Genomic DNA, 26,312 nt, shown 5'->3' with positions numbered 1-26,312 from the left:
CAGGAGATTAGCAGCGGTATTATATATGCCAGATAAAATAATAACTTAAATGAGGTTATCAGAGATAAAAATATGAAAGCACAATACCAGTATTGAAAAAGTATTATATTCAACAAAAACAACTGAAGTGATTGAAGAGAGAATATCAAGGAATGGACTTCACTCGAAGCAATGTTGAGTTTGCTCCTGAAAGGAGTCCGAAATTCAGTAAGTAAGAGAAATATACAGTAAAAGTAGAAGAGTAGCTTCATAGGATGAAAAAGAAAACGGGAATAGTGGCTTGGTATAGTACTTTGTTTCAATCTTTGAAGCGACATATTTCTACCATTAGTCAAGGTTCTGTTGCCAGGTAGTGATACGAGATTCAAGTTTGTTCAGTGCTTCAAGATTGTCACCAGTATACTTTACTAGTGTAAGTTAAAATTTAATGGCAAATGGACTGGTAAGTGGTACACAAAAACAGCATGTAATTCACGTGATCTGATAAAGTGAGGTGTCCTAAACAGTTTCCGAAGTCATGATGCCAATTTATGTCTAGCATACGACATTTTGCACGAGAAATTGTAGGAAAGTAATTGTTAAATTTCCCTCTGTGTCTTAGCACTTCATCTGTTTAAAACCTGAAAACCAATAGGCCTAACTGTAAAAAAAGAAGAATAGACACTGGAAGATGTAAATACAGTGTAAAACCGCAGGTAAGTACATACAAGTCTACACATGTTCTCAAGTTACAAAGATTTTGTCTTAAAATTCAGCGAATTTGGATTGAATCCTACAATTTATTTTTCTTTCCCACGGTGTATGTGAATCTCGTCTCGTGTTTGTGCTATGTTATCTTAAGTAATGGCGTTGCATCTTGCTAACCACATCAACATGAAGTCCCGCCGTCTCTGGATATGTAGTGTTTGTGTATATATGCTTATCTAAAAGATGAGAATGGAACATGCTACTGGATCAATTGAAGTGTAAAATCGTACAACATTCTGGAAGAAACTAAAAGGTGAAATTCTTTAATAGTTTTGTCTGGTCGTCTATTTTACTTACATTTAATTGTGCGTATAAGTATAATATGCCGGTAATTCTATACAGTAATATCACAGTCTAGTATATACAGTCACGAAGCTTGAGTTGTGAGGGTGCTAGGAACAACTGATTGTGCCGGTACTATTTCGGATTGTCTGTAATGAGGCGATATTAGGGACCCTAGTTGTTAGCAACTATCTATGAATGCATATTTACTACGTATTGAGCTTCGTGACTGTATATACCAGACTGTGGTAATATCTCATGAAGTTTTTCTATTTTTTGCATAGACTAAAGATGCATAGTGTTTTTCCTTTCAGACATTCGGATCTATTCTGCAAGCAATGCATTGTTTTATGATAGAACTACTGGTATTAAAAAGAAATGATAACTATTTTAGTATTGAATTTTACGTGAATCTAGCAACTTCCGGCTCGTGTTGGAAATAAGATTTGCCATTTAATGAAGATGAATATTAAAACCCAGATTATTGTCCCAGTTGGTGATACTACGTTTCAAGCTTTGTATGCATAGTGTAATCTGAATAGAATCAATAACCTGTGGGAATCAAATATTTTTTTCTTGGTTATTTAACGACACTGTGTCAATTACTGGATTATTTAGCGTCGTTGGAATTATAGCGAGATGGTATTTGGCGAGATGAGGCCGAGGATTCACAATAGATTACCTGATGTTCATCTTACAAGTGGAGAAAATCTCGGAAAAAAACTAATCAGGTAATCAACCCAAGCTGGAATCTAATCCACGCCCAAGCGCAACCTCGGATCACCTCCTGAGCTACGCCGGTGGCTGAAAGAAATGTTAAATTTACTCCTGAAAGTATTCGGAATTCTTCCTTCAATAATTTTCGATTTATAATTAGGATTGTAACGTAGAAGAAAATATTATTGCAATGTATAAGAATATTTTTCTGTGACTATTACACTTTTACTACTTTTGACCAATAAAACGCTACGGAACGACGTGTTTCAAGCAATCATGGTTCCTTATCCTATAATTTTTATCACTTCTCTAGCATGTGTTTGTTTTATCACCTCCCTAGCATTTGTTTCTTTGTTTGCCAGCATTGTACTTTCAATAATTGTACCTTTTATAATGATTCATATTTATTTCATCATCCTTAATTAAAACTTTTCTGTCATTTATCTTGTTTATTTTATTTAGGTTATGTCATAGCTTCTGCTGTATGAGATTATGGATAGTCAAGTTTCAGATATTGTTTAATATATATTCATAATTGAAGTGGCATGCAACTGTTTTAATAAAAATTAAACTGAATCAACAAAGTCTTCTTGACTAGTAATCGTCCATAGAATTCAATGAAGATTGTATAGTTGGCACAACTGGTAGCAAGAGAACAGCTCATCATAATACACTGCTGCCATCTAGCGGAATATTTGTAATGATGAGATGGTACAATAATACATTTTCAATACAGTTTAGTTATTACGTCAATTAATATTTTACTGTATTAGAGTGCTTTATTTCTTCTAATCTTTATATACTTTCTTCTAATCGTGTAATAGTCAATCAAATCCCACACGAGTTTTGATTTTGTCTAGATAAATTATAACCTCTAGTGAGATTGCTGTAGATAATCTAACAGTTTTGTTAGAGTTTTTTTTTTTTTTAACAATCGAAGTATTACTTTCGTGAGTACTAGTGAAGTAGAGAATAACGTAACGGTTATCCTACCTATAATAAGCCATTGTAGTATTATACTATAAATCATTGAATGAAAGACAAGACAAGCCAATGGCGTAGCTCGGTCGGCTAAGGCGCTTGCCTGTCGATCCAGAGTTGCGCTCGGACGCGGGATCGATTTCCGCTTGGGCTGAGTACTTGGTTGGGTTCTTTCCGAGGTTTTTCCCAACTGTAAGGCAAATGTCAGGTAATCTATGGCGAATCCTCGGCCTCATCTCGCCAAATATAATTTCGCTATCACCAATTTCATCGCCGCTAAATAGCATCATAGTTGATACAGCGTCGTTAAATAACCAAGTAAAAACAAGGCAAGTGTTTTCATAAAAGACAAGTATATTCCGTGAACCAATAACATAATATTTAAATGGAGTAAAAATTAATATTATACCGTGCACCAAACGTTTGCTAAAACAATTTTACACAATACTGTGACTCATTATATCTGTACAAGGGTAACATTTTTAGAATTTCAATACAGCTGATTAGTATGGCTATAATTATATAGGTACAATCTTTTTCTAATAAATGTTTGTGCATATTTATATACTTTTCCTCAGTGCTGTTGTTGCATAGGTAGGCCTACATCTCTGGGTTGTAGCTATGACTAATCATACTGCTAAGAAAAGTTTCTATTTTTGGCCTATTCAGATATTAATTTTAACAAACAAGACAAACAACTCCTCATATAGCGACCTATATATATTTGCTCCTGATTTTTGTTGCCTCATGTTTTCCCTGAATATCTGATCTAGATTAGCAGTGTTTTCGATCTGCGTGCCAAGTTTATTGCAAAAGAAGTAAATGCTTAACGCTCGGCGACGGAAACCTTAATCCGCGTCCAAATTAAATAGTGTGAGATGTCACGGATTTTTATTCTTAAATCAGTTGATATCACGCACTCTGTCACTGATGGTTCACTTGCAGAGCTTCAGGATGACTTCATCATCGATATTGAAGATCATAAAGTAGTCAGCATCATGATTGTAGTACTTTTATAGAGAGTGAACCGTAAGTAATGCCATTTATTTCAGGGGGGTATTCTTTGAGATATTTCAGATAAAAAAGTTTAATATAGTTTTGCTCGCTTTTGCTTCATTTTCGATATTAAAATTGTTTTTTTTATGAAACATTTCATAACGTGTTTTGGAAAAGTCATTGATGTAATTCCCAGAGTAGATTTACTGGCATGTAAAAGAACTCCTGCGTGACAAAATTCCGGCACATTCGGCGACGCTGATAAAACCTCTGCAGTTGCGAGCGTCGTTAAATAAAACATAACATTTTAATTCCCAGTATGCTTGGTCAGCTTAAAAGAGCAGTGCATTATGATAGTAAATGACAGAAAGAATTTTAGTTTTGTCTTTTAAATGTATAGAAATTTGATCTGAATAAATGTAACATTGTAAAATTCCTTTGCACAATGAAAGTTACATTTTGTTCGGATCAAATTTCTATACATTTAAAGGACTAAACTAAAATTATTTCAATCGTTTATTATCATAATACACTGCTCTCTCGAAATGACTGAGCATATTGGGAATTAAATCAATGGCTTGCGCAAAACACGTTATGAAATTTTTCACATAAAACAAATTTTATCTCGAAAAGGAAGCAAAAACGAGTAAATTTTTTTATGTTTCAAATATCTCAAAGAAAAATTCCTTGAAATTAATAACATTACCTACTTACGGTTCACCCTGTGTAGTGAATACACTTCTGGTGTGTGTGTGTGTGTGTGTGTGTGTGTGTGTGTGTCTGTCTGTCCGTCCGTCCTTTCCTCTCCTGTCCGTTGTATCATAAATGGTAGCGTTTCTAGCTACACGTGTAGGGAATTCTGCAGGGAAGAGCAATTATATCGGCTTTCCATTTTTTTTTTTTTTTGCTTGCTCTGTTTTTTTTTTTTTTAATTTGGACCGGCCAGAGGCCGTTTTCGAAAGTTATCTGTTTGTTTACCTTTGTTTCCACTTATATTAATACAATCACAACACCCATGCCCGAGGCGGGACTCGAACCCACAACCCTTCGGACCAAGCGATAGGGACATGCCGTGCCCCTACCGCTTGAGCCATCCGGGCCGGCCCCATTGGGACTGGAAGAGTAATCCTTATATTGTTCTGTGTTTTCGTAGGCTAAGCGTTGTCTTGTATCGCGCTGACCACATTAACAGGGAATTTCATTACTTGTGAAAGTAAAAATTTGGGTCATACATGCGTACACATACATACATACATACATACATACATACATACATACATACATACATACATACATACATACATACATACATACAGTAGAACTTGGTTATAGCGACCTCGTTTTGTGCGACACCTCGCCTATAACGTCAAATATTCTGTGGTCCCAACTAATTCCCCATAAGACTTATGCTTTTCTAGCTTGCTTAATACGGCAAACGTATATGCGTCTACCTCGCATATAACGTCATTTTCAACCTCAGTTTGGAATACAATTTTCTAAGAACCAAAGTATTTTGCTGAAATCTGGCAAATCCTTTACTGTCCCCTTCTATCATAGACCTCTGGAATGCAGGCAGATTCCCCACCCCATTGTAACCCGCCCGAATTCATGCGGTATTAATGGTACCTGCATGGGGTCAGTTTCGACAGGAAGATTTCACTAAGTGCAAACATTTTAACAAAGAAGTGAGTGACACTTTAGAAGCCATTAGAATTGTGAACATTTCTATGAAGCTAGAGGAGGGAGTATGAAGCTAGGAGAGGGAGCAGTGAAATTGCAACTGAAATAATGAACATAGAATTTAATTTATAAAGCGCTAATCTTTTCTGACCGTTCTGTTTTTGTTGACGTCGTCCTAATAAAGTGGCTAGAGCGATTGTAAGAATCTCTGCCTCCAATTTCCTCGGTAGTTTGCGTAGCATGTCCCATTTAATTGGGCGTGGGAGGCTTTCTTTTCCCGACGGGTGTGCAGAATCTATTACTCTTTTCTTTACACATGTAGGCCTCTGCACCATCATAATGCTGGAGAGAACTTGAGTGCTTCTCACAGTGTCACATTAAGACGTTCCTGTCTTAGTATTGTGTTCAGAATTCATGTGTAGGTCTATATGATTATCATTGTGTAAGTTACATTTTTAATGCAAATCTCAATCATCGAGTGAACGATGCATTGGCGAGAATGTAAAATACTTTGATTCCATTGAAATTCTGACTTACCAATGTTACATTTTACTTTGAGGTACTCTGGAAACATATGTCGTAGACCTAACATTTGGTACGTCTATTAAACAGATTTTACTTTGGAATAATCTATCCCAAAGAAATTAAAGGAGGAAATATCAGCGCATAGCATAAGTAATATAATATACAGGATGTTTTGTTTTTGGGATGCGGATAGAAATGAAGGTAGACTTATTAATGTTATGTTTTCATTGGTATGATATAAGAATACGTATATATTACTCGACCGAGGCGAGTGGAGCCACGGGCGTAATGTGAACTATCGCGATGCGGTATTACTAACGCAGGAGCAGTAGCGCCACGGCTCCGAGTTGCAGGACTCCACTGGCCTTGGTCGAGTAATACAAGGAGAAAGGGACGACCTAAAAGCCGTACTGTTTCCTCTCCCAACTGAGCCCTACTGTCGGCAATCCTACAATCTATATGCACAGTAGTGTTTCGAACCATGTTTCTATCTTTCTAAATGCAAATTGGAGTACGAGAAATATATGCCTAATTCTTAATTTTCATTACAATCATAGTCATCGTTATAATGATCATCACGAAGGACTTTGATGTTCTTGTGGCTACTGTGCTTTCCATTAGGATCTAGGAGCGCTGGTTTAAACTTGGTATGAACTTTTTCGGAAGGGAAATAAGTAATACTGGGAAGCTCTTGTTGTAGATTTACGAAAAGTAAAATGATCTTGCTCCGGAATGAGAGAACTTCTAGATCACTTTACCAATCATTTCTCCCTCACGTAAACATTCTCAGTTACATTGTAATATACCTTGTATTGTATTCAGGTTTTAGTGGATACCAGATTTTGCAACCAGAAAACAATGTTTGTACGTTTTAGAATTTTATTCCTGTCATGATGAAGATGATGATTATATATATATTTTTTTCATTCACCTAATTTATCCAATAGAAACATAAAAGGTTTTCAGAAGTAAGAGGCAACACTAGTTGCTTACAGTTTCTTCATGTTCTACATAATGTTCAAAATACTGGCACTGGCATTGTACAAGGAAGGAAGTTTCTGCATGACCACCAAGCACTCATTTCCATAACTTCATCGTAGATGTTATATGTGTACACCATTTTGTTTTTGTACAAGTAATAGTCTGTCTTCTATGCTATAGCTCTATATAACAGCTCTGAGTTCATATTCTGAAATATCTGCCACAGTGTGTGTGATGCAATCCTTAAACTCATCAGTAGAGATCGGGTTTTAAAGGGAAAATTTTTCATCAAAAAAGGATGAAAAAAGGGCAAGTTACAGCCAGAAAAGGACTTGAGAAAGGACTATATTACTCCCTGAAACACACTTCAGCACATCCATGGAAATACATGGCACACACAATCTTATATTTTTCTCTTCACAACATAAGAAGTGTGTTGTAATTTGATATAGTCAAAAAAGGACTTCAAAAAGGACTATATTACTCCACCAAAAGTGTGCTATTTTAATTGAAAACACACTTCAGCAAATTCATGGATACACATAGCACACACAAGCTTGTATTTATGGTTTCACAACATAAGGAAAGTGTTGTATTTGATCACATTCAACATTTGAATATGTTTCAATATGATTCGCCTCTTTGAATGCAGAATGTCTTTATAAACAGAAAATTACCGCTCAACATCAACTGAAATCAGAGGTAAAAATTTTCTTTTTATCCTGAACTCTAAATCAGCACACTTTATTAGTTTTTCAATGTCTGGAATCAGAAGAAGAACGATATTTATTTTCGTTTGCTCGGGAAGTTATAGGCCTATCGGAAAAATATAAGAAAAATTACCTAAATGTTTACGATATTCTGTCAGAAAAGGACCAAAATAAGAGATGTTTTTAAAAAAGGGGAAGTCAAACCCATTTAATTTGGTCAGTGGAAGATAGTTTTGAATATCGTAATTAATTATTTCATGTTTCGTATTGAAATTAAAAAAAAAAGAGGGATTCTCTTTAAAATCCGGTCTGTACTTATCAGTTGTCGTAGGTTTGCTCAAAAACACTTTTTCACACAGCCTCACAACCAATAATCTGCTGGGTTAATATCTGGCGATCTTGCAGGCCAGGTTACATGAAAGTGCCTACTGATAACACGACCAACAGACCAGTCAAAAACAAACTCGTCATGGCGATGCTAAATAAAGGATCCCATTACTTGTATAATAAGCCATTGCCAGGATTTTTAAGATTGAGTAGAAAATATGATGAAATGAAGCTACGTTTTACTTTTGAAAACCCCTATCTTTTGATTCACAGTCTAGCTCCCAAGATTTTAAGTTGGCAATGTAGAAGTATTAAAACTGAAAATCAGATTTACAGTTTATGGATTTTATAGCAGTTATAATATCGCCATAATCCAGTTCACACATGAGGAGGCTGCCCGTGACCACGGCAATGTATCCCTCTTCCCCTCGCCAACCCTTGCCAGTTCCGTCTCATGGGATGGGGGGTGGTTGTAGCAGGCGGCCCATTCTGACAGCCAGCACTCGTGCTGCAGGGAGCAACGTTCTCCCGCCATTTCGTGTACTGTATAGTAGTTTGCCGGCCACCATGCAGTGGCGTCTTCTGTTTGCCACGCCCAGGCGCAGTTACTACCACCGTGCCGTAGTACGCATACCTCGCCAGGACAGAAAGATTATCTCGCACGACAGCTCTCAAATACAGAACGTTAATGGGCCGATTCCAGACACTTCTTCCTCCATTAATTATCTGTCTACAGAGTTGAGCTATTTCAGACACATGATATTTTTTTCCCTTCAAATTCTTAAAATTCCACGGGATCGAGACAAAGTATGAGAAGATAAAAATAACACGCGCAAACAGTTGAACTTTGAAATTGAGTGTATAAAATTTGCAGTTATTTATCATCTAGTTTTGCATAGAAAATTGATGACTATCGCGTAAATGTAGTGTTGGGAGCTCCATTAGCATGGAATGCCACGTTTGCAGTTCATGTAGGGTAGTCATAACGAACACACGTGGAGAAGTAACATGAGATGACTTGCGTCGGCTTTGTGTTTGACTAGTCTGGCTTTCTCAGCATCGTTGCGAACTGCTTGCAGATTGTGTTGCACATGTTTAACAGTTTAGTCTGCTCTCTTTCGTAGTTTATGTTTCCTGTATTGTATGTATACATAACATGCAATGTACAGTATGTAAAGCCTATAATACTGTGACGATAGACGTGTCCATCTCTGCGGCGTACGGTTAGCATGCCTGACCGTGGAACGAGCGGACCCGGGTTCAAATCCTGCTTGGGACAAGTTAAGGCTGGTCCACAATAAACCAGAAACGAGAATGTATATATTTTTAAAATAAGTGTATTTAAATATGAGCATTCACAATTAACGAGAAGCTTGCCGGAACCCGAGAACGGGAACGTGAAAGTTAATTGTGAATGCTCACATTGAAATACATATATTTTAACAATATTTCCGTTTTCGTTGTCGTTTCCGTTCCCGGTTTATTGTGAACCAGCCTTTACCTGACTGAGTTTTTTCTGGGGTTTTCCCTCAACCTATTAAGAGCAAATGCTGGGTAACTTTCGGCGCTCGACCCTGAACTAATTTCGTTGGCATTATCACCTTCATCTCATTCAGACTCTAGGTAACATAGCTGATGATAAACCATCGTAAAATAACCAAGTAAAAGGACAATAGACGTGCAATGCTTTTGAGAGAAAATTAATCCATATTATGTAAATATTTTGTTATTGTGTTACCTACAAACAAGTAAAGTATTTAGTACATTGAGTAATGAAAAAGATGGACAACTTGGATCAATTGCTGGTGAAGATTGGGATAAACCGATACGCAACTTGATTACCCATACGCACCACTAATAAATAATAATAATAATAATAATAATAATAATAATAATAATAATAATAATAATAATAATAATAATAATTCATTTCCTTTTGATTAACAAAGGTTAACGTATAAAAAGCTCGTGCAAAGGTGCAGTTCAGTTATAATACTTAATAATATTGCATTCCACTATACAGAGCGAGTCAAACCTAAGTTACCGGCATTGTTACGAAGCCATGGACTTTCGTTTTGACGGGAAGCGAGTTGGGTTTTCTCGGTTAGTTGTTTTGTAGTTGTTTGCACTAAGTCAGGGACACAAATTCTGCTAGAACTTTGTGCTGTTAGTCTCCATTAAGGAGTTGTTTGAACTCTATTATTGACAAATACAGGGAGATTATTGTATTGCGGGACTCCACTCGCGCGGCATTCGCCAGTATCTTATCCAGCGTCGGCTTTGCGTTTCATACGCGGTCCGTTCCATAGCATAATAACCTCCCGTTAGATAGGTTGATACACCTATAACAGCGCACTTTTCTCGTTCAAAGGTATAATCTAATGTACTGAACAAATCATAAGAGTTGTGTTTATGCTTCGTATGTTTATGGAAAACTGAATTTGTTTCTCGCCACTTATTAATAAATAATTTCACATACTGTTTCAGTAGCTATGTAACCTCTGAAAAACGCCGCGGAAACTTCCGTGAATACAACTCGTACGACTTCTACGTTTCAACGAGGAAATGCGTTGTTGTACTGTGTAAGTATGGTTGAAAATACCGTCTTTCTCATTACAGTTCAGACAACTGCTTAACAGAGATCAATATAAAGTGTCAGCAGAATTGTGTCGCCGGCGTAGTGCAAACAGTTAACAAAGAATTCCCACGCATTATGTCGTACGCCGGGTTAAGAGAAAACTAAACGGGTGTACCTAACGTGCTGCCTGTCAAAAAACAACCTCGTGACTCGGGAGAAATGTCACTAACTTAGGTTTGAATCACTTTTATTATCTCTAGTTGAGTTTCTTATAGCATGAGTGAGAAATGATTGATATTTTCTTCGAACCCTTCAGGAAGAGAATTAATTTATGTCCCGTAAATCTAGGACACGAAGGGTCTAGTTTAACTTCTTTGCGGTTTTGAATTAACGAACTTCAGCTCTTATGGCAATATATTGTTATAAAGTTAAATTCAGTTTAATTACCATTAAACACGTGACATATTTAATAGGTAGATCAGATACACCTTGCTGTTGGAATTTTTGGTTCGCGTCTTGCAATTTCTATTATCAGGCAATACATCTCACTTGATAAATTTATGTCAGAGGAAGAACAATTGTTTGTATACATCTGAAGTCTGAGTAGTGTAATATGTAGCTAATCGGAGATGTATGCAATGGAGGGGGAAAGAAACTGGCCATCCTACCCCATTGTCTCCTGGTCTAGTTGCCTCATAAGTGGTGCCTTGTTGGTATCACTTGTGAGGTTCAAACCTGTCTTCGGATAGTTGACTAAACATCATCATCTTGCAATGTATAAGGAGAGAATATTGTGATTAATTATTATTGGTGGTGAAAGTGAGAAGTCCACACCTGTGGAGTAACGGTCAGCGCGTCTGGCCGCTAAACCAGGTGGCCCGGGTTCGAATCCCGGTCGGGGGAAGTTGCTGGTTGAGGTTTTTTCCGGGTTTTTCCCTCAACCCAATACGGGCAAATGCTGGGTAACTTTGGTGCTGGATCCCGGACTCATTTCACCGCCATTATCATCTTCATTTCATTCAGACGCTAAATAACCTAGATGTTGATACAGCGTCGTAAAATAACCCAATAAAATAAAAAAATAAAATAAATGAAAGTGAGAATATTGTCACGTGCCAGAGATACTAGCTATTTATTCCGTTATTTTAATCTCGTAACGGTCCACATTAACGGTGCATTTATTGTAAAATTCATTTACACTTAATATAAACCTTTGAGCCAATAAAAGAATTGCATTTAACGAATGGAGCATGTGATTCGTCATTATAGCATTCAGGTTGTGCCAAAATGTGGTGTAGCGTTCACAACCTCACGTTATTGTTGTCTAGCTCGGGGTGGTTCTCTCTCACTCCCGTGGTTTTGCCCCTCATACTATAGTGGAGAAGCAGACATTTTGTTTGGGCGGGAGACTGTGTGAAGCGTTCCTATTGGCTGGAGTTTGCGTCGTCATCAGAGCAAAGAACTCGTGCAGCAGCGGCGGGAGTGGAAGGGAGGGGGCCGTGTAACAGTCGCTCGTGGACTGTGTGAGGAGTAAGCTGTGTTTATGCCGGAGCTCCGACGACTTGTGTACTCTTATCACAGTTGCAGACGTTTTGATATTGATCTCGTGCTATTTATCGTTTATATGCGCTTCAGTTGAACACTCTTGTTGAGAAAATGCGTGTGATTTAGCGTTAATTTTTAAGCTTTGTTTTAATATAAACATTCTTTCCCCCACGTCTGAGTGGCGGGAAAAGGCCATTGACTGGGAACTCTGGCGGCCGAGGGAACCTGTTTCCCAATGGATGGTGTAAAACCTGACTGCTGCAGCACGTGAAAGAAAGAAGACACTTCTTATTGCGTCTCATCAGCATTTGTGAAAGGTTGCTTTCTAGTGCTGCTAATTGGACTGTGTCCGCCTTCTTTGAAAGCTTGTTCAGACTCTTGTAGACATTTGCTTGAAAATGAATGGAACGGAGAAATGTTCCCGTGGGAATGTAATAGTTTCTGCTTTGACGAGATTCCTTAAGATTGGAACCCAGGCTAAAGTGAAGAGAAAGGTAAGTGGATGATTCATAGTAGTATGTTTACATAGCATGAGTCAAGATTTGGCAATGTATTATGTATGACTTAGTAGAAAGCCTTCAGTGTGGGAACAAAATTACTGTTTACGTTTTTTTATTCGGATGCATTGTGACTTAATTGATTAGCCTAACTGCATTCTGTACTTTTCGCTACACATACGTATATACATCCGTATTAGCATTATTAAGAACTTGATTTCGTTTTATATTAAATAGCCTGTTTTGTTTTTATGTTAAAAATTTTGTTATCCCCGTGAACTACTTCAGTACAGGTTTGTTAGCTAAATTGTTCTTCAGGTAAGAACATTTTGTATTTCCTTAACGTTGTATTTATGTGCATCATTAAAAAAAAATCTGGGGAAGATAAGTAGTAACATGTCTGTGTCTGGTGAACTTTCGAATAATTTGCTGCAGTTAAAAGCAGTGTAATGAAGATGATTACGTATTATAGCAGGAAAGCCTCTTGAACAAAGTTATTTCGTTGATTTTCCCTTTCTAATAATAGGATAGTTAAAATATGTAGGTGTTTTTTTAAAACGGTCTAGACAAGAGTGTGGTAGCCTTTCTACCACGCAAGTCTGTTCCTTTGCGAGTAAACACGAGGAATTAACCGTGTTTCCTCGAGTACCAACCAGATTGTTGATGGTGGAAGCAGGTTGTTTCCAACTATTTGCCCCAAAGCGTATTAGTGAGAGGTTCATTGACCCACTAGCCTTCAACTTGTGAAGGCATCTTCTTCCATACAATATAGTTCACTGCGATTTTTGTTCTGTTTTTAGATCTCGTGAACTGGTCTGTAAAGAGATGTTATTAATGCCGGATCTTGTGTGTAGGCTTTGTATTAATAGGTACAATATTGAATTTAACCTTACGTAAAATAAGTGTTTTTAATAATGCATTACGAAAAAAGAATGTAGGTACAATAGATACGCTCATAAAAAATTATTTGTAGGAACTGCGCATGTCTTATTTTATATCAGTTCGATTCCCGGTTGTAATGAGTGTCAGGCAGCAATAGATTTTTCGCTCACTCATGTGTTTGGTTTTTACGCTCTATTGTTCAGAGTGCGCACTTTAAATGAAACGCTTTTTATTTATTGTTTTTGTTGATGCTGTTTGTGTTCTTATGCAACGCCCTAAAGTTTGGTTATATTTTTTATGTTGAAACTGTAAAACCATTGCGAAATTTATTTAATTCTCTAATATTTTAACTTAGTAATACGACATTTTGGACTTGGTAATATGACATTCTGGGTAAGCTTAGTCAAAGCGATTACTAATTAAAGCTGCTGCAATTTTGATTTGTGAGGTTATATCTATACGTTTTATTTTCGTGCTTTTGATTACATCTTTTGTATCTTCGACATTTCTTTACAAATCTACTTGCTAAGTCACAATTGTATTTTTTATATTCTGTTTTTATGATTTCGTAATTGGCTAATTAAATTTTCTTCGTGGTAAATCGTAGTTTTTTTTGTTACTGGTACACAAATGGGATAACCAACTTATAGTTTTGATTAGAACTTCCACTTCCCCTAACCTCATAGCGCAGAGTCCAGATTGTCGAGATATTTGTACAATATTTACAAGTTCACTGGCGAACATGAATGTACCAGGATGAGAAAATTATGTGTTATAATTAATATTCCTTGTTCATGATTTTATGTTACAAATATATTATCCAAATAACACAAGCTATGTATTTTGTAGGTCTTGGTGTTACCTTGGTGATGTTTATAAACATTTCAAAGTTCAAGTAGTTGTGGCTGGCAGTGATGCTATTATTGTAAAATTGTATAAGTTACCTACTTTTGTTGAGCCTAGTATATATTCTGTTTTCAATTTCCATACTCTTTCCAACAAATTATTTCGAAAGTCAAGAAGTCTCACTACAGGTAAAAACATAAAGGTACGAAATTCATGTCTTGGCGAGAGTCTAAACCATACGTTACTACGCAACGTTGAATCTGCGTCTCAACTCTTTTGCATCCGGTCGAGTTCGTTTTTTTTTTAAATCTGGATGTTCAAATTTGTTTTCGCATCATTTACTTTTATTGAAATCGTAGTACTGTTAAAATTGATCTAAAATTTTGCGAAATTCGTAGTGGAGTTTTATATGTATGTATTTATTTACACTGCAAGTGGGCAAGCACCTGGTGGCAGTGGTATACACACTATGAACAATACACAATAAAATTCACAATACACAATACAATTTTATGCACAATACAATATGAATACACAATACAATTTAACACAATAATAATAAAAAAACATAAATAAAATACCTAATTTTACAATTATGTACAGGCCCTACATAAGTTTCAATGATCTTTCACTTTACTCTCATCTCACTCACTGTAGTGACACTATGACGCATTACACTGACACTTTAGGACACATTTCACTGACACTATAGAACACATTTCATTCGCGCTATAAATTATCACTGATCGGAACTATTCACTGCACTGTAAAACCATAACTTCACTGATTCACCTCGCTTCACTGATACAACAGTTCAAATAAGTAAAATAATTACACCCTTATGCATATTTATAAACAGTACTACATTTAAACTAAACATTTCTAGTCTAAGGCCCTCTTACACGCTATTTTTAAATAATTTACAATTCAAACCAAGGAAGTAACTCGTCAGGCGAAATAAATACATGTCACCTTAAAAAATTAAATGTTAAATGTCACCTTAATTTTAATTTGCACTTTATACACAACTTTTTAAGTTATTCTTGAATCTCCTTAAGGAAGGACAGCCCTGCAGGTAGGTCATTCCAATCATTTATAGCTCTATTCAAAAATGAGAATTTACCTACATCCGTTTTCTGTTTCCTACATTTGATTTTAAAATCATGATCGTTCCCACCATAGTACGTTGGCTTTTCTAACCGAGCCGTTATGTCTACTCATGCTTTCTGACCTAGATATGCTCTATACAATGATGTTATTCTAGTTTTTCTACGTCTGTTTTCCAAAGTTTCCCATTTAAGTTCTTGTATTGTATCGTTTCCATCTTCTCTTTTACCTTTAACAAATTTAGCTGCCCTGTACTGGATTCTTTCTAAGGAATTTATCTGATATATTCTATAGGGATCCCAACATGTAGTTCCGTATTCCATTAACGGTCGCACTAACGTTAGATATGCTATTTCCCTCGATTTGGGGCTAGCCTTTTTACAAGATTCTCGTAATAAAGTGAAGTGCCCTCCACGCTTTACCCGTAACATTTTCAGCATGCTCTCCCCAAGAATAACATGCTCTCTTGGAGAATATGATGAAATTTTGAAGTTTGTTTATTACGTCTTAGTTGGAAAGCTTGTGTAACTGCTTAGTGTGGTTATTGCGGTTGGCTGACTTTTACAGTCAAACAGTCACAGACTGGAAGGGAATTATGAAACTTCCTGGTTAACAATGTTGAATTCCAGAGGAGTAGAATGCATAATATCGATCGTGTTTACTTTGTAACATCGTTTAGCTTCCTCCTCTTCGTGGCATAAAGGAATGCTATGTTTTCTCCAGGAATAAAGATTTCGCAATGTAGTAGACATTTAGTGTGCCCTACAGCCGTGAACCATACATACTGGTATGTGCATTCTAAATTTAGATTTGATTGTTTGTCTACCTTTCTCTACTTATTTCAGAAACAACGCCCCTTCTCTCTTTCCTTCTAATCGGTCAGTCGGCCTTCCAAGGGCGGCAAGCAGCCAACCACTCAATCTACAACTTTTTTTTTCCTTCTTAATGCACATGGCATAGACTATTCACGGAACTTAGACATTTGAAAGTTTCCAGTAAATTTCCAGGAAACAGTTAGGTTTATGTCACATTTTAAGGCCCGGATTAGAACTCGCGAACCACGGACCTAATGGTAGGAAGTACATAATTATAAGCATAGCCCAACGAGACTATATGAAGATGCACATCTTTCTATCCCTCGTCACAGAACTTTACACCCATCATCCTTCACTGTAGAAACATCTCGCGTCTGGAGTTCTTTACCTAATAACATCAGGGACATTATCACAATTCAAAATTAAATTGGAAAATTTAGTCCTAATCCATGATTTTTAAGTATTGCTAAAGTCTGTGTGATGTATCTTGTCTCACTGTGAAAAGCGAGAGAAAGGAGATATGTCTTACCTCGTCTGTGTTGTTATTGCGATGGGGGGAGTGAAGCGATGCCAGTGTCGGAAGGGACTAGTTGATACATTCTGTAGCGCAAAATAAAATAACAAAATATCTCTCTTCGTAATGTGTAGCTCCTTCACTGAGCTTGTCTTTCAAGAAATTGAGTTCCGACAGCCTGTACAATAACAAGGTTTTGAAAGGAATCCTGAAAATTTACAACCTTCCTATAATCTCCACCCTCATTTGAAAGAACTTGGTTTTATTGCTGCTGAGACAAGATAAACCTACCAGGTATAGATGTGTTGATTTGTGTTTCTTCTATAGATTTAAAACTTCAAGTTTTTTGTTTTATGTTAATATCTTAGCCTTGCTAATTACCTAGGATATAAATTGATATTTAATATTTAACCTTCACTCATTTAAAGTTTGTGTGATTGTAGTCTGTTTATATGTATATATTTTCGTGAGGTTTTACTTAATGTTTATAATTTGATATTTTCTGTCGATATTTTCTGTTAATTCAATAACAGAAAATGTTGAGCTATCGAAGTATTTATTCCTGGTGGTGTGGAAGAGAAGGCCTGATGGCCTGAACTACACCAAAATAAATAAATAAAAATAAATAAAAGGGGACCAGCCATGAGGTCTAGTGGTCAGTTTCTGCCTACAGTTCACGAGGTCTCGGGTTCGATTCCCGGTCAGAGTAGTGTAGTGTACATTTAAGACTTACCCCGGCGCTACATAATCATCCGACTACCATATTATCGGAGCAATGTAACTGCGCCTTCCAGGCGCTCCAATCTAAGGGAGTGACACACAAGCCACTGCCAGGATAGACCAGTAATTTCTGAAGACAACCTGGTGGCATTGAGGGGAAAAAAGTAAATCAATACATGAACACAAGAATTTATCTGAAATTGCTACAGTGAGAATTTTTCGCAGGTTTGCAATATTGTCACAGGTTGCGGTTTCCATTAAAAGGTCTGACTGTTTCATTTGATATGGAATATTAAGATGTGTTTAAATGTAGGCCTATTTCTTGTTTTTTTTTTTTTTTGCGGGCGTCGTTGTTTATTTACAAAGTTTTTCATTCTTAGTCCCTACTGTCCTTCATAATGTTTGACCCCCCTGACCTTATTATGAAGCAGGATCATTAACCGCGGTGTTCGGTTCATCACGTGTAAAAAAATACCATTTGATGCCCGCGTCCCATCTGCTCCTGAACTCTACCCCCTGCCAGACAGTCACCACCTGCCCTCACTCCTACACCGTTCCTCAGCTTCACCTGCCCCGACAGTCTTCCAGCAGACGGATTCAAGATCATCGTTATCTTGAACTTGAAGAGTACATTTTAATGAGCGGTTGTTAGATACGTTTTGTTAGGACGCGAGCAGCGTTGGAGCGTGTCCACGTGTCGTCTGGAAGGCATCTGCCACTCGCCGAAGAGCCAGGTGGACGGCTGAGAATATAATATATTGTTCCTGTTCAGGACGTTCACTCACAACTAGAGAACCTTCAACACAATAGGCCCAACCTTCGCATGAGCAGACATGAGTTTTTGTACGTAACACAAGGAGGGTTTCTTCAGTCATCTTTGTTGGTCCCAGCTGCTCTTCTTTGAAAAAGTGTTTAGAATTTCTGGTCGTTAGTTTAGTTGGCCTTGTAGAATATATCTTTCATTATTCCTATAGCACGCTAACAAGTTCGCGAAGGTCTGCGTTAACTGCTTATTTTTTAACACCTTTCCTTTGTTTCAACTGTACAGAGATAGAATTGTAATGTTGCAAAAATCTATCTCAAGATTCCCATGGAAATGCGTACTTTAATCGCGTCATACATGGAGAAAGTTCGTTTGGATGTCTTTTGCCCGTGTATACTAATCTGTTGCGAGGCATTGGGCGAAATTTTGCTTTTGTAGTGTCGAAAAGTGTAATACTTTGGCAATTGTACACATGGCGTCAATAATTTAGACCAAAATTAATCAGTTTCTTTTTTAAAGGTTCACAATGACTATTTCTTTAAAATCAATATAACTACTTTCATAATTTTCTTCTATATAGGCCTAATATGAAACAAGAGACCACAATTTCATTCATAGTTTTCTGCTCTAGGGCAGGTCTTTCACTGCAAAACCAGCATTCTCTAATCTTTCCTATTTTTTTGCCTTCATGTCTCCGCACAGGTTCCATATATCTTGATGTCATGTGACATCTTCTGCCCCGAACTCTTCTCCTGTTCACCATTTATTCCATTGCATTCTTCAACAGTCAATTTCTTCTCAGCCAATGACACAACCAATTTCTTTTTCTTCTCCTGATCAGTTTCAGCATAATTTTTTCTTTGTCTGCTCCTTTCAATACAGCTTCATTTCAGCCTCTATCATCATATCTCACCTCCCTCACTAGTTACATTCCAAGTACCAAATCTCATAACCTTATTCCTTTGCTGTGGTCGTGCCAGAAAATCAGTCCCATTCCGAGGCTTATTGTATGGTTTTGTAACAAGCTGTTTTTTTTTTACGGTGATGGGTTGTTAGCCCTTCGCCCAACCCCCAAGCTGGAGGACCACCTCTTATCGGCTGTCCACGACTGCTTATTCAATATATTCGCAGCTACCCTCCATATCTGGAGGTCGTCTTCTCTATCAGCAACCTGAGGACGCACCATGCCGTGGTGATAGGGACCCACAATACATAATATTATGTTACCAAATTTATTTAAGAGAAATTACATTTACAGAATCATGCCTCCAGTCGGAAACTTCCTCAGATCTAGAGTTAACTTTTTTGCATGAAAAAGCTATTGATAACATGAACTTCACAGCTTCCGGGATTCTTGATTGTATAACTTACTGTCAACTAGATAATTAATCACACGAGCTCACGAAGTGACACGTTGCTTCTCAGTGATTTGCTTTAATAGACTACGCATGCGCGAATTTATTCGGAACTCTTACTTCTTGAAATATTAGACTGACCGTTATCCCTGATCACATATATACAGGGCAAATCAAAATGATGGACCTGATTTCAGTAATTTATTGTGTGAAATCTAATGAACATATCGTATTTTGAGACGTGTGCTTCGAAAAGTAAAATGTCAATGTTTTCTTCAGACACATCATAAGTGTTGTATGTGAGCACCCTGCGTAACACGACGCACATCAAGACAATAGCCAATCTGTCAAACCCTTTGTAGGAGGCCACGGTCAATCTCAGTAATGGCTGCTGTGTTGTGGGCGCGCAGGTGATCCTTTACAAAACCCCACACGAAGAAATCACACAGTTGTTTACTTGATAATCAAGCACGAAGAAGGATTTATGCTGACTTCTCGCGGACGAAAGTGGAAACAAGAGAGGGAAACTAAACTTTAAAAATTTACTTTTCGAAGCACAATAAAATACGTTCATTAGATTTCACACAATAAATTATTACTGAAATCAGGTCCATCATTTTGACTTGCTTTATAGAACAGATTGGCCATCCACATGTTAAAATCGGTAACGTGTGGAAAAGAACAACCGCCAGGATCGCCACCGTCGATTGAGAACGACCGCTAGATGGAAGTACAGTTGCTCCATGCAATTCAAATGAAAGTTATAACGTGACTTCTTAAGCAGTAAGTAGATGGCAGCATAGTGAAATTGATAAAAGTTGTTACCGTCGGACCCTATAAGGCTCAGCAATCTGTTATATATGTGATCTGGGCCGTTACTTTCCGAATGCCTCTCATACCTACGTGTCCAAAGAGCGAGTTGATCTAATTTTATTCTTCGGCTTGTAAGATACTGATCAGCCCATTGTGACAAAGCAGTTAGTGTTTCATGCTACGGATATAATCTTGTTTTGTCACTATGTAGTCACTTAATTGCCAAATCTGATCTAATTAAACTTTTAAAGGACACGACTAGTAACTTTCAATGAGTCAGTTTGGGTGAGCATACACTCTGTTTTGCGAACCTTTGTTTAAAGACTTCTTACATGAGTCAGTTCTTGAGCTAATTCATAAGTGTTCCGAGTTTGCAGTGTTTGAATTTGCAATATCCGTTGGAGAGTACATCTGTGTGGTCGCTTTGTTGAGTCACGCAGCCTGTAACAAGTGTCTTGGCGACTGTGGGGAGGAAACGTCTGTCTTAAATCCGGCTGACTTCTTAAGTTCATTGAAAGATATTTTAGCTCCTGTTGTAAAAACATTTCATGTGAAGGAAGTGCGACATATCAAGGCGAACATCTCGCTTCAAACAGGAGGTATATTATTTCATTGTGTGGTCTGTGAAGCAGACAAAATAACCTTGGATTCTGGAGTGAGAAATGCGGATCTATACGGGGACCTTTGAACAATGATCACAATAACAGAGCAGGTTGAAGGACAGCCAGTCACCTACCTACAGTGGGCTCTCCTGGACTTCATGAAGCCGTGCACGTGTTACATAAGTGATTACTCCTGAACAAGGTCGCTTGCGTGATAGAAACTATTTAATGTTTTTAAAACATATCTTATCTTGTGAAATAACCTAGACGTAAGCTTTTGAGACCAATGATAAATAATATAAATTGCAAAATTATTGAACAGGTACAGAGTTTTAAATCTTCGGGATCTTAAAAGGTATGATAAAAATTAAATTAGAAGCTACGCAAGTTTAAAAGCATTGGGGTAAGATTTTTCAAGAAATGAAGTTAATTGAGTTAAACGTATAAATTATATCAAATAATTACTTTCATCAGACTGCACTGAGAACTAAGCAGTGAACAGAAAAGATATGTGGGATAATGGAAACAGCTGAATTTAAATTTTGTAGATGGTACATGCATGCTTTTAAAGTATTTCGCACAGTCACGAAGGTCAATACGTAGGGAATATGCATCCATAGACAGTTGCTAACCACTAGGATCGCTACTATCGCCTCATTACAGACAATGCGAAACAATACCGGGACAGTCTATTGTTGCTAGTACCCTCAACAACTCAAGCTTCGTGACTGTATGTATATACACTAGACTGTGGTACGTATTTCCTATTTTTGTATTTTAATTGCCCTTGTTCTGCACGAAAATGCATGATTATATATTTGCCATTCCGAAAATTTAAATTTATTGTAACTTACGTATTATTTTATGTTACGGACTACTTCTCGATTGTATGCAGTTTTGGCAGCCCATTAATTCACGGTTGTGCAATGTAAGCGTTCTGGTAACATCTTATGAAGTATCAATATTTTTACCGTATAAAACATTCTTCATAGACAAAAGTTGATATTTATCGGAGAAAATCTGGGAATAATTTTCATTACGTAAAATCAGTGATGCGATAGGCCTATATAGCCTGTTATTTTTTGTAATAGTTTATTACTAATTGAAAACGATATTATTGTGTGTTTTTTGCACGTTGTATACAATAATTCAGATTTTTTTGCCTCCATTTACATTCGGGCTCTTGTATCAACTATTGGAAGACTCCTAATCTACGTAAATATTTGATAGTATTGCGTATATACGTGAAATATATTTTTTGTCGGGAATTAATATGCTTCTATGTTTCTTCATGACCACAAATGTCGTAGTGTTCTTAACTACATACATTTGAAGGTTAGTTTCCTCGAAATACGAGCTAATTTTGAAATGTATTACGTAAATACGTTATTATCTGTTTGGAATGGGCTGTCAGATCTTTGTTTGTCGGTATCAATTTATTCAATAGACTACATCCGGAAGGCTAGTTGGATAATTTGTCCATTGCATAAGTTTGTCAAAAGGTTAATGTAGTGAAAACGTGTGTTTTGTTTCATAGCCTTGGTAATGCTGCGGCCGTTTCAAAGCCAGGGTTGATACGTTAACAGCTCTCTCTCTTAGTAGGAAACAATGACTAAGCAAAGGCGACATGTTTGTGTGTGCTGTCATCTTGTTTTCAAGATGGCATGTGTGCTAGCAAGTTCCATATTTGCTTGTGTTGGGTTTTAACGTGCTCTTTAATTGTTCATTATCTAGCTTTTTTATCTTCGACCATTGATATTTTTTATCAACGCAATCAGTTGCATAGTGTTCTGATGACGCTTTAGAAGTAAACATGTGAATAATTCATTTTGAAATCATTAATTTTTGGTTTCGATTGAAGAGTACGAAAATGGAGATGAACATTACGTTACAGTAAGTAAATTTGTATGAAAACATAAAAAAATTCTTCTAAGTTAATAGCTGTTTGTAGTTTTCTGAAAATTACATAAATTTCAGTATGGTAAATAAAATTTGTCTTTCTAATTCCTATCTCTGAGAAAATTGAAGATTACGTAAGCCACGATTCAGTGTTGGTCGGTACAGAATAAACATAGCTAAATACTGTCTGATCAGTTCAGAGCAGAACAGGTTTCCCGGCCGGCTATGCACGCGGAGTTGGGGGACTTAGCCGCGGGAGGCCGTGAAACCTGTTCTGCTCTATAGTGTTCACCCAGTATTTTGTTCCTCGTGCGCTGTTAACGAAGTGCGCGGAAATAATTTTCATGCTTCCATAATCACAGAATTAGAAAGAAGTCTATAATTAGCATCAAAATTAAAAAATAAATCATTAGAGCTGATTTTTATCACAGTGATCACAAATAAATGCATGTCTTTTTTTTTAAATAAACATAGTTACATATTTCATGTTGGTATTTCCCTGTTCAATTTACTCGTAAATATTGACTGTGAACGTAATTCATCAAAAGTTTGCTGTAGAAAACACTTAAAACGGACATACATAGCATGTGAAAACACTTTTTCTGTATTGCTAGAAGTCCTGTAATTTCCTTGAAAAATCAAAATCAGTTTTTTGCAACACCATAACATTTCTGCTGCATTTCATGAGTAGATAAGATAAAAAGTATGTCCTTCTGCCACCCCGACTCCAAACAAAAAGAACCGTTGCCCATTTGGAGACTGCTCTCATTGTTTCAGAAATTACTACGAATGAAAATATGAAGCATACATTTCACATTCCATAATGAATTCCTCTACTGACGGCTTTCTTCCCTGTAGGGTAAAAATTGGTAAATTGTGATAGTAATAACACAGTCTAGTATATACAGTCACGAAGCTCAATACGTAGTAAATATGCATCCATAGATAGTTGCTAACCACTAGGATCGCTAATATCGCCTCATTGCAGACAATGCGAAATAGTACCGGCACAATCAATTGTTCCTAGCACCCTCAAAACTCAAGCTTCGTGACTGTATATACTAGGCTGTGCTAATAATATGATGGTACTTTTTGAGCATTTTTTACAATTTTACTGAGCGGGAGAAGGACCGGTTTTGTGCAGAAACTTGTCCACGAACATTCCTTTAATACGTTGACGCAAAAAAAAAAAAAAACGATCTTCCTCTCGCTCATTCAAATTGTAAAATATATATATATAAAAGAACTACCATAATATTATTAGTATCACAATATTACCAATCTTTACCCTATGTCCCAATCAGCAAAACTGAGAATTAATTTTCGGCTACATAATTTATGATGAACATTCCGTTTGCTCCTTTTGCGTAAAACACTTTTTGTTAAAATCAATCAAGATTTGTCTGTTATTTTTATTGCTATGTATGTTTGACAATATGTAGCTGTCACATTTCTGTAAACATGTTAGCGTGTTCTTAAAATCCTGACTGAGAAAACTCTTAACATGGTATTTCTGTGTGATAAATGTTTTGAAGCTTTCTCATTGAATTGTGTTTGTAGCACAATGCACGAAAGAGCTTGAAGCGTTACGTATGTAATTTATTTCTTGAAACATCACAATGACGTGATACCGTTAATAATTTTGGTTGGCTTTCTGATCGGTACTGCTTGTTGTTTCAAGTCAGGCCGTGCCGGCGCCATGACGGCGCTGGTTGTTTTGCTGCCATTCATACGTAATCTCTGCGATAATTATCTGCCGATGACGTACGTGAAGCGTCATTAGCCCGCAGCGAGCCAAACGATTTTTAAGGTAGGCTACGGCTAGCACTTCTGCTTGCGGTTGAACAAGGAAATGTAAACTTATTTAATGACGCATGTAACGAGCCAGAAGAAGAATTATGGCTTGGTTTATGGGGAAACTCGTTGACTATCAAATACGTACAGTATATATACGGATAGCAGAGCGTTTTCCTCATTTCAGACTGACAGTGAGTGAAGTTTTGACACATGGTAATTTTTGCTAATTCTGTGAAGTGTTGTTATAAATTTGATACCTACGCCGGATGCATGGCCTGCCCACGCACGTTAAGGCTGCGATATAAAGCGACGTCGCTCAGGTTTTATAAGTTTTAAATTATTTTATATAAGGTAAGTTGGGATAAGTGCATTTCTGGGGTAAATGCAGCTTCAATCCATATCTCTGTAGTTCATTCGAGATTCGTCCTGCCATCTCGGGGACTGTTAATCTTACTCCCTGAACGCCGTTTATTGCCGAAATACATAACTTATCAAAAAAAAAAAATTACTAAATAAAATTTGCAACTTGCATTTGTAGTTCAAAGAACATAGAATACGCACTTACCCCTTGATTATGTTCAATCCATTACCACGGAAAGTTACAGCCTGGAGATTCTCTTACCCCCTATCACTGGGCAACTGCGTACCCTCAACATTATAATTAATGATATTTGTTTCATAAAACATGCTTCGACCATTTAAGCAACTGACAAGATGAAAATACACAATTAACCACTTACTACACCAATAAAATCTTATTTTAAAATTACAAAGGGCTCAGGTGTTACTATGCACCAAAATTTAATTGTCATATTATCCCAACTTACCTTATAGTTGCACTTACCCCAACTTACCTTGTAGTTTTTTTTTTAAATAAAACAAATACGTGTCGTTGAAAATCTTCATTGGCAATAATAATGCACGGTAACCAAAGTTTTCTCCAGTTCAACATTATTAGAAAAATTAAAAAAATAATCAGGAAAGAATATCAGTTCAAGAACCACAATAAATGTCTTTGAGAGCCGCATGGGGCCCGCGGTCCGCGTAATGAGTAATCACTGCCCTATACTTGTTTTTTTGAAAGATGGGACATGACAATTATGCGGCCGAGCTTGGATCTACAGCGCTATGTTGCCAATATGTACTACCACGCTGCCAGCTGATGGAAGCTAGCAATTGACGTTAAGATGGCTGACATTAAAACATTCATTGACAGTTGGCGAGAAAGTAAGAAAACTATACAAAAATCGACAGAGAACCAAAGACGAAATGTACCAATGTTAACATAGTGTGCACAATAAATATCGCCAAAAGAGCTATTATGCACTCGCCGCGCGGGGACGGTAAGTTTGGCAACTCGACCGTTGTTGCCATAACAACAGCCTTACCACGCTATGTGACATTCCAATCGCAACGCCCCTGTCATGTCCCATCTTTAAAAAAGGCAGGTATAGGTGGGCCTAATGGACGAAGAGATGGCCCTATTTTTGTCGACATTTTATTAATAGCCTACTAATTTAAATATAGTGTACTTTAATTAATGGACATTTATAGTATAGGGTATTTAACATTTCACATTATAGTAGATGAGATTAAAGTTTAAAATTTACGCTTGTGATCCATTTCTACGTTC

At 37.0% G+C, this 26,312-nt stretch overlaps 1 protein-coding gene across 6 annotated transcripts in view; it reads left to right on the top strand.

The window, feature by feature from the left end:
• Positions 1-26,312, top strand: part of Pdk1 (Phosphoinositide-dependent kinase 1) — a 346,111-nt gene that overhangs the window by 256,872 nt on the left and 62,927 nt on the right. Inside the window, exon 1 of one of the 6 annotated variants that reach the window (XM_069845249.1) lies at positions 12,023-12,563. The exons of 3 other annotated variants lie outside the window; for them this stretch is intronic. In XM_069845249.1, the coding sequence (XP_069701350.1) occupies positions 12,468-12,563 (96 nt within the window). In that variant the 5' untranslated portion in view covers positions 12,023-12,467. Of the gene's footprint in view, positions 1-12,022; positions 12,564-24,873; positions 24,893-26,312 lie in introns of those variants that run through there. 2 more of the 6 variants (XM_069845251.1, XM_069845255.1) reach the window with 2 other exon arrangements.

The sequence above is a fragment of the Periplaneta americana genome, chromosome 14 (assembly GCF_040183065.1).
Source record: "Periplaneta americana isolate PAMFEO1 chromosome 14, P.americana_PAMFEO1_priV1, whole genome shotgun sequence".
Taxonomy (NCBI): Eukaryota; Metazoa; Arthropoda; class Insecta; order Blattodea; family Blattidae; genus Periplaneta; species Periplaneta americana.
The sequence above is the reverse complement of the archived record's forward strand: the minus strand, read 5'-3'. Positions and strand labels throughout refer to the sequence as shown.